The 16,596-nt window shown below is 39.8% G+C and overlaps 1 protein-coding gene across 1 annotated transcript in view; it reads left to right on the top strand.

The window, feature by feature from the left end:
* The window catches only part of PPM1H (protein phosphatase, Mg2+/Mn2+ dependent 1H), a 283,507-nt gene extending 271,112 nt beyond the window's left edge, over positions 1 to 12,395 (top strand). The window contains exons 9-10 of the mRNA XM_073620253.1: positions 631 to 782; positions 2,247 to 12,395. Of these exons, the coding sequence (XP_073476354.1) occupies positions 631 to 782; positions 2,247 to 2,394 (300 nt within the window). The 3' untranslated portion in view covers positions 2,395 to 12,395. The remainder of the gene's footprint in view (positions 1 to 630; positions 783 to 2,246) is intronic.
* The last annotated feature ends 4,201 nt before the right edge of the window (positions 12,396 to 16,596 follow it).

The following is a 16,596-nucleotide window of genomic DNA, read 5'->3' as shown; positions in this document are numbered from 1 at the left end:
CTTTTCTGAAGTTGGATGAGCGACATGAGGAAAGAGTTTCATGATGCAAAATGTTATGGTTTGTTAAAGTGGTCGTAAACTCAGTTTTACCACTTATACCTACAGATAAGCCTATAAGGCTTACCTGTAGGTACTATGAATATCTCCTAAACTTTCACTGTTTAAGAGATATTCAGAGTGCATGCAGCCGGTCATGCTCTTTGATGGTTCGGCATACCATGTGTGGTAAACAGCGGCTCCCGCGCCCCTGGCCACTCATGTGGCTGCGAACATGGAAGGAAGACTGGATGATTATGGAAGCCCTCTCAGCGGTGACATCATGCCGGTGGAGGGCTTCATTTTAAGGTAAGTCTCCCATAATGTGCTAGTATGCGATGACATTGCCTTACAGGGAAAATATTTTTTTTCCTTTAACTGCGGTTTACTACCGCTTTAAAAAAAAAAATGCATTTGTGTATTGTGAGATTATTTTCACCAGGGACACAAAGCATTACTTCTTTTGCCAAGCTTCTTAGGTTTTCTGCAACATAAGGAAGTTTTCTAAAGTCTTGTTAATGGAAGGACAAATACATTTTGGGACATTAATTTATTTTAGCTTCCACCATTAATTATATCCTTATTTTCATACAGGTGCGAGTTTATGATCTTCAGCAATATGAGCACAGTGCAGATGATGTGCTAGTTTTGGCAACAGATGGCCTCTGGGACGTCTTGTTAAATGAAGAAGTGTCCGAAGCGGTTACAAATTTCCTAGCATGCTGTGACCCAGATGACCCTCACAGGTTTGTCTTTTAATCTAACATTTTGGCATTGACAATACACACAACATATGTTTTTCTGGAGCACTGTGGATACATAACACATAGCCCTCATAAAGTAAAAGCTGTGATGTTGTGGTAACTAGTTGGCCAAAAAAAAATCTTTTAGATCTACACCTTCCAACCTTCCTTATGCACAGATGTACCCAGCTGATTTAATATCAGTGCTGACTGATTCTGTTCCCCCACCCACTAGCTGGGAAGCCGTTCTCTAATCTTCACGTGTACTATAGAGATCAGGAACTTTACAGTGTGTTTGCCCAAGAATCTTGTTAAGTGCTCATTGCATGCTTAGTATCCTTCCAGTCTCAGGTGCTCCAACTCTTTTTATAATGAACATACAGTACTAAGTTACTAAGTCTGAGGAGACTCTACTGACAAACAACCAAACAATCCAATACAGAAGCTGTAAAACAGGTTCCATAAGGTGCCTGCACCTACCTTCATGTTTCTTCACCAACACTAATCTGCTGCTAGATTCTCTTGAAGTCCATCCTCCTATGTTGACTGCCACTGAGCACTAAATTATGAGAAGGTGAAGAGTCCCACATGTGCCTCTCGCTATAGGATGCAATATTTTTATAGCACTAGGACTGGAGGAAGCTCATGAAGGTAGGTATGATTGTGATTGATATGACACTTCTGTTTTGATTGATACCTGTCAGTAACGAGTCACTTTAAAGTTTGTTTTGCTAGTTGTCAATGGTACTACCTCTATAGCACACCAGTCATACACCAAAGAAGCTAGAGGCAAGTGGATCCTAGTGTGGGTCCACTAGCCCAGCGCTGTAACTTACAAATCTCATCCTAGAAGTGCTGTGCACTGTTGTCATGTTTTAATCCTCTAATAATGACAGGTGGTAACCACAGAATTAGAAGAGAGATCCATATTTTAAAATTTTTTTTTATTTTTTTTAAATGGTATACAAACCAAGAAGACATAGTTACTAGAGGTAATTTTCTGATTACATATGATTTTTCTTGTAATAGAAATGTCTAAACCATATAAATCTCCAAATGCTACCTAAATCCCTTAGCTTTTCTATTTCAGCACTATCCAATAATTAGATACAAAATTAGGAACTAAGAAAGGCTTTCTATTTTTGTGCAATGAGAGCATTATGGAAGCTTGATTCTTGATTGCACGTAGTAGCAGCATGTTCAGACTCCTCACTTGTAATAGCAAATAAACATTCACGTTGTGCTGTTTTCTTTGAATGTTTATTGATGGACTGTCCCATCATTCACATTCATCTGCAGAATATAGGAATGCATACAAATGGTCTTTAGTCATAAATGTTGCCGCTGCTTAGTCTTCTAAGTGCTAATGCAATCAATACAAGCCAAGGCAATGCAAAATAAAATCCTATTTGTCTGTAGAATTGGTTTTATGTTATATGCAGTAACAGTGTTGTTTGGTTTGGACAGATACACATTGGCAGCTCAGGACCTGGTAATGCGAGCAAGAGGTGTACTGAAAGACAGAGGTTGGAGAATATCCAATGACAAGCTTGGTTCAGGAGATGACATCTCGGTGTACGTCATACCATTAATACATGGCAACAAACAGTCTTAAGGGCAACCTGGTGGCAGGCAGCTTTTATAAGTTATGTACTGTTAACCTGTTGCGAATGGGAACATTTATGACAATTTTACTACTGATAAAAGGGCATTGCACAGTCTCCCAAAATGTATGTTTGGGACCTCAGATGGAGCATACTTAAAATGCTGCTAATGATATATGATTTCTCATATTATACACTAAAACCCTAAACTAATGGGCCTATTTGGTAAAACACTGCAAAAAGTAACGTTGCACAAAAACCAGTAACCCAAAGCTAACAGCTAGAATTCAGTTTGCAGAGGTCACAGAAGTGGCTCAATATTTCTGATTGGTTGGTTGGTGGGTTAATGAACTTTTCACAATACTCTTTGTCATATTGAATAACCCTGTTGTTTTTTTGTTTTTTTATTTGTTGAAATTCAACTTATTTCTACTATGGTACTCTTATACATGTATGTATATGTTAATCTGGGTTGTTTAGGACAATTAGCCTGTGCCTCCAGCCAATGTATGTTTAAATGTTATGCAGAAATTCATGCATCTGTTTTTATGACGCCAGTAATTGCAGCTGTATGAAGTCTGCACTCTATATTTACATATTGCATAAATGTATGCAATACATTGAATTGGTAACTTACAAAGGTAAAGTTAATTTTACAGTGCAAGATCATCAAGTCAGTTAATTTACTGTACAGGTGAGCAAAAAAAAGTCTTGGCAGTTAGAAATTTAAAGTATATCTAAAGCTAAAAGGTTGTTTTTTTTAGATCGAAAAAGAAAGTGTTAACCCTGCCTCAGTTTTTTTTTTTCCCATGTGTACTATTGAGGAGACCTCTCTTTACTTCCTGTCTCATAAGCACATAAGGGAAGGAGAGAAAATCTCTGTAAAGTGAAAGATATCCCCTTTTAGACAGTTATCACTTTTGTCAAACTTTTGGAATTTCTCGCCATCAAGACCAATAGAGGATTGAATTTTCCCAAAAGGGAAGCTGACCACAATAAGATCCTGACAGGGTTGACAACTATTCTCTGTTACCAAAACTAAAAAAAATAAATGGTTTTGGACACACTTTAAGAGTAGAATGCACAATGGTAACCTACCTTTCACTTGGTTGTGGTTAGTTACTGCAGAACATTGTTTCTTGAACTGATATTTGTTAAGCCTTATGGCATGTGGGTATTCTTCATTCTACCTGTTATCCATTCCATGGCCACTTCAAAGATTGAGGTGGCTTTGAGTAAAGGAAAAATCTTACAGAGACCATTCATTTTCTGTGCATGCAGCAATGGCAGCAAGTGAATGACAAGTAAAGATGCTTATAAAGAAGGAAGATCTCTGCTTGTCAGCCATAATAATAGGGTCTTCAATAGTTCATAGGGTTAAATAAGTCTTTTTGCAAGTCCTTCTTCTTGCATCAACTCTCTCTTAAAGTGTTAAACCTAATGTGTTTTTAAAAGCTTGTATCATTACGATATCTTACGATTGTCAGTGAAAGCTATCACTCAAAACTTTCTGCTTTGATGACTAACATGGTACAACACGCTACTACTAGTGCTGAACCAAAATATGGAATGTAAAAAGCAATTGAGGAACCTGACTGCACAAACCTTTTACCTGTGAAAAATGAATGACACCCAAGCTTTTTTGAATATCACTGCATACCAGCCAAGATTATTAGTATTCTGAAATTTTATTGAAATACATCTTCTGCCTAGCCATCACAGAGCCATTTCTGAAATGCTTATCTGCAAAAACAGAGCATTGCCATTTTTGCCATTCCTTAAAATGTACCAAACTCTTTACTTTAATCTGTTTAACCATGAGTGCTTCATCATCTGTGATGTGTCTGGAAGTCAATCATTTTAAGGTTCAGCGGTTACATCGGCCAAAAGGGCTTTGTCACTGGATGGTGCTTTGTAGCTATGTAAATTTGTTTTCAGCACTGTTAGCTTTTAGTGAAAAGAGAGATACTCCACCAAGACTCCCCCTTTAAACTAACCTTTCCTTAAAAGAGAAGTCTGGAAATATTTTTTTTTAAATCATACTTATCTAGGTGGATGCAGCATCAGTCCCCGTGGGCTCTAACAGTAAGAATCAAATGATCAACCACCGCCGTTCACTCAGTTCTCACAGCTCCCTGAGCAGAGAGCTGCTGACTGTCAGTCACTGTTCTCTGCTCTGCCCCCCGCGCTCACTGGTGCGCTGGGCTGTGGAGGGGGTGGGAGTGGCTGGCTCAGGCTCTCAACAGCTCGCTAAGAGGCTGAGCCAGGTGCCTCTAGGCATGTGGGTGGATCCCGACTTCATTATCGCGATCTTGCCTGAGCTTGGACCGACTCTGTGTCCTAAGCCAACAGCGAGCTTCAGCCCACTGTCTGCAGGAAACGGGTCACAGGAGTGCACTTCTGTGATCCACGGGAGAAGTACAGCCAAACAAGCTTTGGTTGTATTTGTCCTTTAAAGTACACCTGCCCAAATTATGGACATTAACGTAATAACATATTTTTAACAAGCAGTAAAAGAGCTGCAAAAAAAAGCCCTCTCTGACATCAGTAGCTGCAGGCTCTCTGCTGTAATTCCTCCTCAAAGATCACAACAGAGACGTTGAAGTCAGGGTTCATTCTGTCTTTAAGCGCTTACATCAGCTGCTGCTTGTTTACATTAGAAGGCTGGCAGGCTGCTAAGTTTCTGCTGCCAGACAAAAAAGGAGAGGTGCTGAGATTTTCAGTGCCTCCTGGTGATTTTTGGGGAAAATGTAATGGTGCCCACAGAGGTCAGTGATGGCATGGTTTAAAGCTTTTTTACTACTTGTTAATATGTAAATATTGTAATGCCTATAGTCTGAGCACAGGTGCACTTTTTTAACTAAATGAAACCGTTTGCATACTCGCCTTTACGCACTGGGCTTTTCCGCAAGTTCAGCTATGCTGTTATACTCTTGCTTCATTGTAGCTGGGTAGGTGTCTGTGTGGTTATAAATGCCCAGTGTGAGGTGGGTTTTAACTGCTGAAAGACATGTAGTTACTGAAGCTGGCAGTTTTGTGTCCAAGGTAAATGTTGCCAAAGAAGAATCGGCCTGTGCGTAAACAGAATTGCTGAAGTTTCAATGAAATAGTGATCACTCTGTCTGCAGTACATTATTTTCCAAGAAACAAAAGCTCTTGACAAGAAAGATTTGTAGCCACCACAAATCACTACTGCTAATTTTGCTTTTGTGACATGGATGGTTGGAAGGGACTTAATGCCAATCTGGCAGTACTTGTATCTAATGAATGAGACCAATTCTGCAATGGTTCCTCAATGATAATTAGACATTTTCTCTTTACTTGTTTGCAACATCCATCAGCCTAGCAGTCTCCAGCTAAACAAATCTGTGCGGTTCTCCCTCTAACCACAGTTTTATTTTATGCGTGTAGATATCCTTATATCACTTTTGTATTTATGCACCGAGACCTTGGCTCGGCTGTATATTCCTCCCTGTCAGCCTATGGCATACCAAGAAAGCCAATTTAATGTTCTGATGCAGAGGGAGAATATCAAAGTCACAGCCTTTCAAAGGACACAAGAAATGTGTCAGCGCACTCACTGATTCCCAGCACTGCCAATGAGGTCAAGTCTAGCTGCAGTGCAGACAGGATAGATAATCACATTAGATTTATTTTGCACTCAACATATCTTCGGCTACAGTTAAATTAAATTCTTATGACAGACTAGAGTAAGCAGTATTTTATCAGTACTTCTAATGTAATGTTAAGTTATCTTTTCCCTAGGTTTGACCATGAGCCTCTGTGTAACACGATAAGGGGCAGCAATAACTACACATTTAATGAAACGTGTTAATAAAGGATCCTCTTATTTTTTTCAGAATGTTGCTATTCCTGCCATTAGGCCTAGACTTTCTGAAGCCTCGTACACACGGTACGATTGTTGGCCAACTGAGTGTCTGTTTTTAGTCAAAAGGGCATGTGCCAGGATCTTGTCTTGCATACTAACGGTACACAGTTGTCATGCAACAAACACAAACGTAGTGACGTACTATGAGGAATTTCAGCTCTTGGGCGCCACCCTTTGGGCCCCTTCTGCAAATTTCGTGTTTGGTGAGCAGGTGATTCCGAGCATGCGTGTTTGTACTTTCGACTTTTGTGTGACGGATTTGTATATTACCATATGAAAATCTGATGTCAAACCACTGTCCCCCGAAAATGTATTAGCCTGCCATCCAACATTTGTTGGCCGAAAGTTGGACAACAATTGTCAAAAGGAGCGTACTAACAGTAAGATTTTAGGACAACAGTCTGTCAACAGACAATCCCCTGCCAACAATCATACCGTGTGTACGAGGCTTTAGAAAGGAGCAGAACTTGCCCCCAATATCTTCTATCCAGAGAACAGGTACCATACAGATATTTGAAGGGATGAAAATCTAGTTTAAATACACAAGGCATGAAATAACTTACTTTTAAGAAAATCCTGGAGGATCATTTTTTAGACCTTTTATGTTTAATGATTATTCTCCTGCTTATGCATGTTTCTTGTATAATATTACTTACTAGAACCATCATAGTAGTATGTGTCAGTATTTTTGCTACCACTTTTGTGGTTGAGCAGCTATAGCAAAAAAAAATGCAATGGCCCTGAAGTATGGAAGTGCCAAGCCATAAGACATTAAACTGTGTAGCACAAGGCTCTTGAACACACCTTCATAAATAAAGTGTGACAAAAAACATCATGTTAAAGTGTATGCCTGTTCGTGTACTTTGTTACGTTTCCTAAAGTCTAAATAATTCTTTTTTTGATCAGCCAATAGGCTGATCTAAAAGAAAAAGGTGTATTCCTCCATCCACACAAGCGAGGTTCAACAGAAGTCAATCTAAGGATCAACTTCTGAACGTGGACAACCATACATGGATCGAAATTTATCAGGTCCCTGCTGAACTGGCTGAATTTTTATCCATCTATGGTCAGCTTTATATTTTCTCTCTTTACAAATGTAAAAGTACAGATCAAGATCTGTTTCTTTTGCCAGTAATCCAGCGAGCGCCTAATTTTCTGTTCCTAGCTGCCTCTGCTGCCCTGATTTAGACTTAATTTAGTTCTCCTCTGCTTAAACACAGAAAACGTCCCACCCTCCTCATCTTCAAAATAAAGCAAGTTAGGCTGAAATTGACATTCTAACCAAAAGATAGTAAGAATGCCAATTTAGGAATTCTCCTAACCTCTAATTAACAATTAAAGAACTAAGAATTAAAGAATAAGAAATTGTATAAATTTAAAGTAAATTGGCCTATCTTTCGGCATAGAACTTTGAGGATTGTTTTTTGAACCTTTCCCTCATTATGTACAAAACTTAGTTTAAAAACAATCCTCTTCCTATTTTTCTTTACTTTTCTTGAAGTTTTAATACTTAGAAAATGCAAAGAAAAGAGAATCAATGATGTTGCAGAAAATGCTCATTATTATATTTGAAAGTTCCAAAGAATAAGGATGCGAGTGTGGTTTCAGATCGTTCCCAGCTTCTCCATATTTCTAATTGCTTTGGCTTTCAAGCAGTGACAACCTAGAAAAAAAAATCGCTAATGCAGTATATTACTAGCTTTAAGCACTGGAACTGAATTCATCATTCTTAGCAGCATACAATAAAATACTGGAATAAAACTTTGTACTTGGCCAGTTTGATAATGGCTCACTTGGACACCTCTGCAGTTACCCAATTTTGAAAACTGTGAATTGTGTTTTGGAAGATGTAAAGGTTGTACCATGAAGTCTTAACTCAAGTACAAAGGTTACAGACTGCTAAAACTGTTGCATGCTTTTAGTTGGCTATAAATTTCCTAACTGACATTGACCACTGTGACAGTCTTTTAATTGAGTGGATGTTCGAGCCTTTTGTGTGAAGGACCTGACTTTTTGCAGTGGGTCTTTCATAGAGGAGACACACAGATGGGTCTTTGGAGGCCGTGAAATTATTTTTAAAATGTATGTAATTTCCATTACTGTGAAATTCATGAAGAATAGTAGTTTGAGTATTTTTCTTAACAGTTCATAATGTGGAAGTTGTCCTCTGATGTTGTTTTTGAGTTATATTACCAGTGGTAATAAATAATTTGGATCCACATTGCTGGCTTTTCACTCCCAAATCCAGACCTGGCAAAGTTTAGCTGAAGACTTTCTCGTGTGCGCTCCCTGCTTCTTGGCTGTATTTGATGGATGTAACATAGAAGTAGATTGAACATGGTGTGAACAAGCCTTACTATTTTTACATAAAGTACACCCCATTGTTGGTGTTCCCACTAAAAGTAGTAGAAATGTGAAATATGGAGGCAGGTATGATGCAGTGTGCATCTTTCACATATGTAGATGTTTGCAACAGAGACCTCCTATTTTTTTAACTTGAAACAAATTCAACTGGATCTCTTTGCTGAAAGACGGGGATGCTTTCTATAGAATTTTGTATGTGCCATTATGTTAACTATATCAAGCTGTGGACTGGCAAAGGGACCCACTACCAGATATTTAGTTTAGGATTACCTCAGCATTTACATATTAAGTGGAAACCCCTATTAAAACCTTACAGCTTACACTTTGATCTCATCAAACATCCAGCCTTCATAGTATTGATTGTGAATGATCCTGTGAACCTCTCACACTGCCTTGCTTTATTTTGCAATGAAGTATTGACAAGAAACAGGTGTTAGGCATGTTTAGGAAATATTTTGGTGCCACAGTTCTAGTAATATGCATGATAAAATGGGTAGATATGTTCGTTCTTAGTGAAGCAGCACAGGTGATTATTTAATCAGACCACACTTAGGCTCGGTTCACACAGGGACGACTTGTCAGGCGACCTAAGTCGCCTGACAAGTCGCCTCCCGTTCTGTGCTATGGAACCACTCTAAGGGGAGCGACGCAAGTCGCTCCGACTTAGAAAAAGGTTCCTGTACGACTTTGGGGGCGACTTGGGGCGACTTGCATAGACTTCTATACAGAAGTCGTTTTGCGAATCGCCCGGGCAGTCGTGTGCAGGTCGCCTCGGTGAGGCGACCTGCAAGTCGTGCCGCCTCTGGTGTGAACCGAGGCTAAAGGAGTGTTTACAGGTCTTTCCACCCATTTTACTTTCCATGGAAATAGAGTTACAATAGGTTCTTCATATGCAGGGGACAATATCCGGTACAAACACAGAAAAAAAAAAAAATTCTGACCTCCTCGCAAACCCTGTATTTGGCCTTTCTCTGACTGCCTCTGTCTCTTATTTAAGGCAGACAGAAATGACGTGATTTTCTTTCCTGCAACCATGAGTTGCAAGAAAGAAAATCACACGATTCCCCCATCAACACAGTCAGTGTTGATGGGAGAACCCCTCCCACCGGTAGGGAAGCGCTGGGGCAAGCCCCGTCCCTGCCAGGAGAACACAGTGATTATTTCTGCCAGCTATAGCCGCTAGCAATATTTGCATGAAAAATCTGACAAGCTGGTTGTACCCAAGTTGTACAACAATCAATTTGTTTACAATTAGCCTGCCCATGGATGGTTTGAATCTCGGCCAGTCCCTGCTGAGAGATTCGAACCATCTATGGCCAGCCTAAGTCAAAGCTGTCTGTTCAGGCACACACATGGGGAGTCTCAATGCCACCACCCTAAACAAGCTTCCGTCTGCAGGCAGCTTCCTCTTCTCTATGGAAAAACTAAAGCCAAAGATGAATTGGGCCGGTCAGGCATCTTTTCCTCCCCAGACTATCTTCCTTTGCATTCCTTTCCCACGCCACCCCTCCAATTCTGGGGTTTGGAACATAACACGATCACTTTCTCATTCTTCATCAACTCTAGTATTTTTAACTGTTGTGTGTTTTGATTGTGTCTGTTTTATGTACTGTTATTTTTATCTAAACCCCGCAGGAGGGCTGAGGTTGCCTACCCCTGGTCTATGGTATGTTTAAGCCTATTCTTTTAAGACCATTTTAAATAACCTTAGATGGCCAGTATATGGGTATGGTTGAAGAAAGTTTTGTCATACCAGCAAATCAATTTACTAACCTGTCGCTTTCATAAAGGTGCTGCGCATTTGTGGCTTTTCAATGTATGGCCATACTGTAACCGAAATAAAAAAGGAAGCCCTGTATTTCCAATTTTAGAGCACCACAGTAAACTCCTGTTTGCTTTGGTAGTGTCATTAACAAAAATAAATGGGGAAAAAAAGAGGGAGGAGAACCCCATCACATGACCCGGCAGCGCCATGTGCCCGACCTCTCCTCCAATCGTGAAGTTCTCTCTGCACCAAAGAGCTCTATGTTGCAGCTAGAATTTTATCATTGGGGTGTAAAATGTTCCTATTTGTCACGTCACATTGATCAACCTTAAGCCTGATACACACTATTCGTTTTTTTTCCATTTAACCCAGCAGGTTGAATAAAAAAAAACTGTCAGCTCCAGTCAGAGACACTGTAATAACAATCCAACGTTAGTACAGTGACCTGCCCCGCTGATCTGTTGTGTTCTGACAGAGGGATAAACTCCAGAACACTCCGATCAGCACTCTCAGCCTTTGGTCGGCTGCTGGTTTTCCAGCATGCTCGTCCGACAGAAGCCGGCCGAACGGCTGGCTTCTGTCGGACCAGCGACCATGCACATGGGCCGAATGGCAGACGTTTTTTATTGAATTGACCAGTATTCGGCCTGTGTATGGCCTCCAGGCCGGCTTTAGTGTATGCAGGAGGACGTCCTGTTATCAACACTACCGGGAAGTGTCAGAGCTAGCATGATAAAAAGAACTGAGGTTTTGGAACATAGCACAATCACTTCCTCACTCTTCACCAACTCTAGTATTTTTAATTGTTGTGTGTTTTGATTGTGTCTATGTTTTATGTACTGTGTTATTTTTGTTCAGACTACAGCTTGTCTATTGCCCTAAGTACACTGAAAAGAGAAAGGTCTCAGCACACTTTCATATTTATCTTTTTCTTAAAGGGCTCAAGGCTATATTCCTCAATATATGAACAACTAAACACAATGCTGTACTTGGTCATTCTCTAATTGACTCCCCCAGTCTCTTAGTTAGGGCTTTTGTCCAGGCACAAACAAGGGTGGACACACACCCAATGTCTTTCTCCTTTTGGCACCTTCCTAAAAAGTATCTCCGTATGTCTCTATGGAACAATCAGCTCCGTAGCCTAATTGGGCTTGATTGTCACAGTTAATAAGAATATTCTTAAACTGTTTATAATATTGGCATTATTTCTTATGGTTGTCCCGCTAGTGTAACACTACCTCTGTCAGTGTCGGAAGGATAGGTATTAGATATTGTACTGTATGTTTGTCTTAATAAATGGTATTAATGGTACAGAATAACATATTGTTGCTACTAAATAGTTCCTAATGGGCATAAAATAAATATTTATAATTGTATGTGTTTTTTTTTTTTTTTTTTGATTCGCTGGGCATTTCATAGGAAAAAAAGAGAAAATAAGATCCCCTTCCCTCTTTCTGTTTTTTATATGATAGCTGTATTTGCATCATCACATTTAGGTAGCTTTAATTCATGCTTAAAATTTTCCCATACATCTGAGAGATCATTCAATCTACATGTTTTAAACAGATGCATAATAAATTCCAAGAAAATATTAGAAGTGGATTTGCAAGCACATTAGTGAAATGCATTTAAGTTCCAGCCTGGGCTTGATTGGCTGGAATTAGGGTGAGGCATTTCATCCCCCTGTGAAACATTGTCAGATGCATTGTCTTGCTGGTGATGTCTGTGCAGCATCAGAACACATTCATCTCTTCTATTTCTGTAGTGATTGCCTCCTCCACCTCTCTGCGTCCCCGCTCGGAGTTCTCTGTTTCCTATTACAATATGTGATTATTTTATTCCAAACTGCCTTCCACTCAGTGCAAAGTTTCAGAATAAGCAAATTAATGCGTTAACTTGAAATGAAGGGATCAGTGATGCATACATATTCAGCGATTAAGAATACATTGTAGTTTATATATATATATATATATATATATATATATATATATATATATATATATATATATATAATGTCATAGACATACACATAGATCTCTTCTGGCTATTTTGCTATTATTTGTAGACAACAGTGACATTATTTCCTCTAGCCCTGCAGATGTTAAATGGATATGTTTTCATTATTATTATAGTGCTGTCTTGAATAATTCAGACATAATGTGAGCTGTGTTGTACAGTCTATAGAGTTTGGGGTTTTGTTTACCCATATATATTAAAAAGTCTTCTTCTGAAAGATGCATTACAGAATCTACATGGTATCATGGCCCCCAGACCGGCAGGGGTTTAGATAGAATGAGACACAAAATAAATTCTTGGGTGCATATCGCATAATAAAGATTGACTGAAGCTAACATGTAGCATAAGCCATCATTGAAAGCTGTCAGCATGAATTCTCTCATTGTATTGTTCTTGATATTTTGAGTGCATACATGGCACACAAAGGATAGACAAAAGATACCCATATATATTAAAGTGGTGACTTTCATTATATTTGTATCCCACCTGTAACTGATGGATTTCTATGGAGAAAATCCATCCAGAAGACAGACTAGACTAGAGCCTCCAGGTGTGGGGCAGTCACCAGCTTAAAGCGGGGGTCCACCTATCTATCCTTTTTTTTTTTTTTTGAGTTCATTCACAAACTTTTCTTCTCAGCATTACATACTCACATATTGTGTGTAATATGTCCGCCTGTGTCAGATTTCGTCGGAAAGAATAACTTATATTATTCACTGCAGGCGGTTTCCATCTTCATTGTGGGCATTTGAAGCCCACAAGCATTTATTTCCTGGATGTGGTGAATGCTGTGCTCCCAGCATTCACTGCTCATTCCCGCACATGCTCAGTGGCATCCTGGGAAGCCTGAGACTAGCTCCCAGGAGTCTGGGAGAGGCTAGAAACACGCCTACTCCCACGGGAGGAGAACCAGGAAGTGCAAAGAAGAATAGAAAAATAAAAGGTAATTACGGCGATTTAAATTTTTTTAAACGGCATGTCAGCATCTAGGCAAGGAAGAGAATACATACAGATATTGTTCAAAATTTGGGTGGAACTCCGCTTTAAAGTAACTCCATGGTTCATTGGGGCAAATGTCCTGAATTGATAGGTAAAGAAATCACTGTACCACTGAACCTCTGTTCAGGTGAACATTTTACTTTAAATAGATATGTAGGCATTAATAAAGGTTGTCTGTGCGCATCTTCTGTTATTTATCTGGACATTTATGTAGTATGCCAAGCTACCCTCTGCTGAAGTCTTTTTACTACAGCTTACCTTATAATCTGGGAACACCTCTTGACTCTAGACTGGACTGACCTGGATAACCTTAGCAATTATTTCCTGGCTGGATTTGATGTAATCCGAGTGACTTGAAACTTTTTTATATACTTTTGCTCCCATTGAAGTAAGGTAGGAAAACAGAAATTTATTAGAAAATCAGGTAAATTGACCCCTTTTTTATCTGCATATAAGTGATCAGATTTGTGCTGTCTGTTTAGAATCATATCAAATTCTTGAATTGTGTGATTCTCTACAAATCAGACAAATCTGCATGGGAATAGCTAAAGTCAAAATGTGCAAATTAAAAATTTGGGGTGGGCAACCCCGGCACTCCAGCTGTTGTGAAACTACAACTCCCATTATGCCTCTGCCTCTAAGAGTCATGCCTGTGATTTTTAGGGTCTTGCAATGTTTCATGGGACTTTAGTTTCAAAACAGCTGGAGGGCCGAGGTTGCCTACCCCTGGTCTATGGTATTTTCAAGCCTATTCTTTTAAGACCATTTTAAATAACCTTAGATGGCCAGTATATGGGTATGGTTGAAGAAAGTTTTGTCATACCAGCAAATCAATTTACTAACCTGTTGCTTTCATAAAGGTGCTGAACATTTGTGGCTTTTCAATGTATGGCCATACTGTAACCCAAACTAAAAAGGAAGCCCTGCATTTCCAATTTTAGAGCACCACAGTGAACTCCTGTTTGCTTTGCTAGTGTCATTAACAAAAATAAATGGGGAAAAAAAAAAAGGAGGGAGGAGAACCCCATCACATGACCCAGCAGCGCCATGTGCCCGACCTCTCCTCCAATCATAAAGTTCTCTCTGCAGCATAGAGCTCTATGTTGCAGCTTGCATTTTATCAGTGGGGTGTAAAATGTTCCTATTTGTCACGTCACATTGATCAGCCTTAAGCCTGGTACACAGTTTTTTTTTTCCATTTAACCCAGCAGGTTGAATGAAAAAAAACTGTCAGCTCCAGTTGGAGACACTGTACTAACAATCCGACGTTAGTACAGCGATCTCCCCCGCTGATCTGTTGTGTTCTGACAGGGGGGTGGACTCCAGAACACTCCGATCAGCACTCTCAGCCTTTGGTCGGCTGCTGGTTTTCCAGCTTGCACACGGGCCGAATGGCAGACGTTTTTTATTGAATCGACCAGCATTCAGCTTGTGTATGGCCTCCAGGCTTGCTTTAGTGTATGCAGGAGGACGTCCTGTTCCGGACACTACCAGGAAGTGTCAAAGCTAGCATGATAAAAAGAACTGAGGTTTTGGGCATCGGAGGGTTCATTTTAAGGTATGTGTGGCGCGGGTTTGTGCATTGTGCTGCCAACAGCCAGTTAATTACCTTAAAGATGAAAATATTTGGCCAGATCCAAACCACAACTAGAATGGATGTGAGGCAGGAAACAAAGGTGACCATGCACATAAGCCTGAATTAAGCCATGTGCAATCTAACCATTCTGTAAAAAAAGATTTTCTGGATGTGTGCTCACAAGATGCAATGTGCATGACACATTAGTGCAGGCATTACTCGTAATGATTTGCCTATCCACCTCATACTTCTATAACATGATTACCTAGTCTACCTGGATGCATGCTTTATCTTTTTTATAATTTTCTTCCCCGATATGGTTATCTGTACTGGCCTTTTTTAATATCTGAAGAAATTGTTTTGCCACCTTTTAAGACCTATGGCACATGAACAATGATGTTACTGACAACTCCCCAGCAACCGGGTCAGTAACAGACCGCTTACATTTTGCTCATTCTCTAGCTGGGTCAGCAATTAGCGTAGTAGCTATTTTTTTTTGAAGGTATAAGCTCCATGACTGTAATTTTTATTCTGCTTTTACTTTTTAGTGAGTCACTGACTTGGACATATCCATTTCAGAGGTCTTGACACCTGATACTGATCAGCTAGTAGTGAAGGCAGGATAAAATTGAAAACCATGGATCCTGTACTAAAAGTCAAACAAAAGTCAACAGCGACAATTCCCATATTTCTGTTATTACAAGTTAACTTCAAAGATGCAACCATCTTGGGAACCGAATAACTAGGTGACTGTCATGATCTGAATTTAGATACTGTATGACCAATTAATTTTCTGTTTTTCAACGTTTTTCAAAAGTTGCTACTAGGGCCAAACAGTAAAGCAGTAGGGTATCTGCTCTTTAGTGGGTTAGAGCAACCAGTACGGATATTTCTGTTTTGGGTAGTGAGAGTGTTTAGCTTAAATGTAGTGCTTTTCATCAACTTCAGTCCAGCCAGGAAAGTGCATTTTCAGGGCTTTTGGTCCTCTTTTATTTAGAAAGAAAAGTTAATAAAAAACACAAGGTTACCCTCGCAGGGGTTTTTAGCATCACCACGACAGAACATACATTTATCAGCCTTCTGGCTATCACAACTCCATCCACCTTGGACTGCACAGGCTCTTGCCCACTTACACACAATCTTGGTCTTGCTTTCAGAACGCAGCCTGGTCAGATCTGCTCACCTCCCCTTGAAGTCAGGATAGACCGAATCCTAGTGTCTCTATAAACACATGCTGCTCCCACAGCTGCTTGTCTGCTGGGGAAGGATCTCAGAATAGCCCTTGGTAAAAAGACTGTGTTTATACCTGCACCATCAGGCTGCTGGTCTCCAATAAGATGTAGACACCAGGTTAGAGGATTCATTCCTTCCAAGACTTTTCAAAGCCTCTGGATTCCAAAACCCAATCCAGAATTTACCAATCCTAGCGAAAACTGTAAAACCAGTTTTCTCCACTCAGAATAACCATCCTTGAGCCCCTCAACCTGCACCATTGGTAAGAGCTCTGTGGTTTAGCTTTGGTACCTACACCCCTGCAACAGGCATTATAGGGCGTCCCATACTCTGATGCATTTACAATTGATATATTATAAAGAATACAACAG

This window comes from Aquarana catesbeiana, linkage group LG03 (assembly GCF_042186555.1).
Source record: "Aquarana catesbeiana isolate 2022-GZ linkage group LG03, ASM4218655v1, whole genome shotgun sequence".
In the NCBI taxonomy this organism is placed as follows: Eukaryota; Metazoa; Chordata; class Amphibia; order Anura; family Ranidae; genus Aquarana; species Aquarana catesbeiana.
This window is presented reverse-complemented; position numbering and strand designations above follow the sequence as displayed.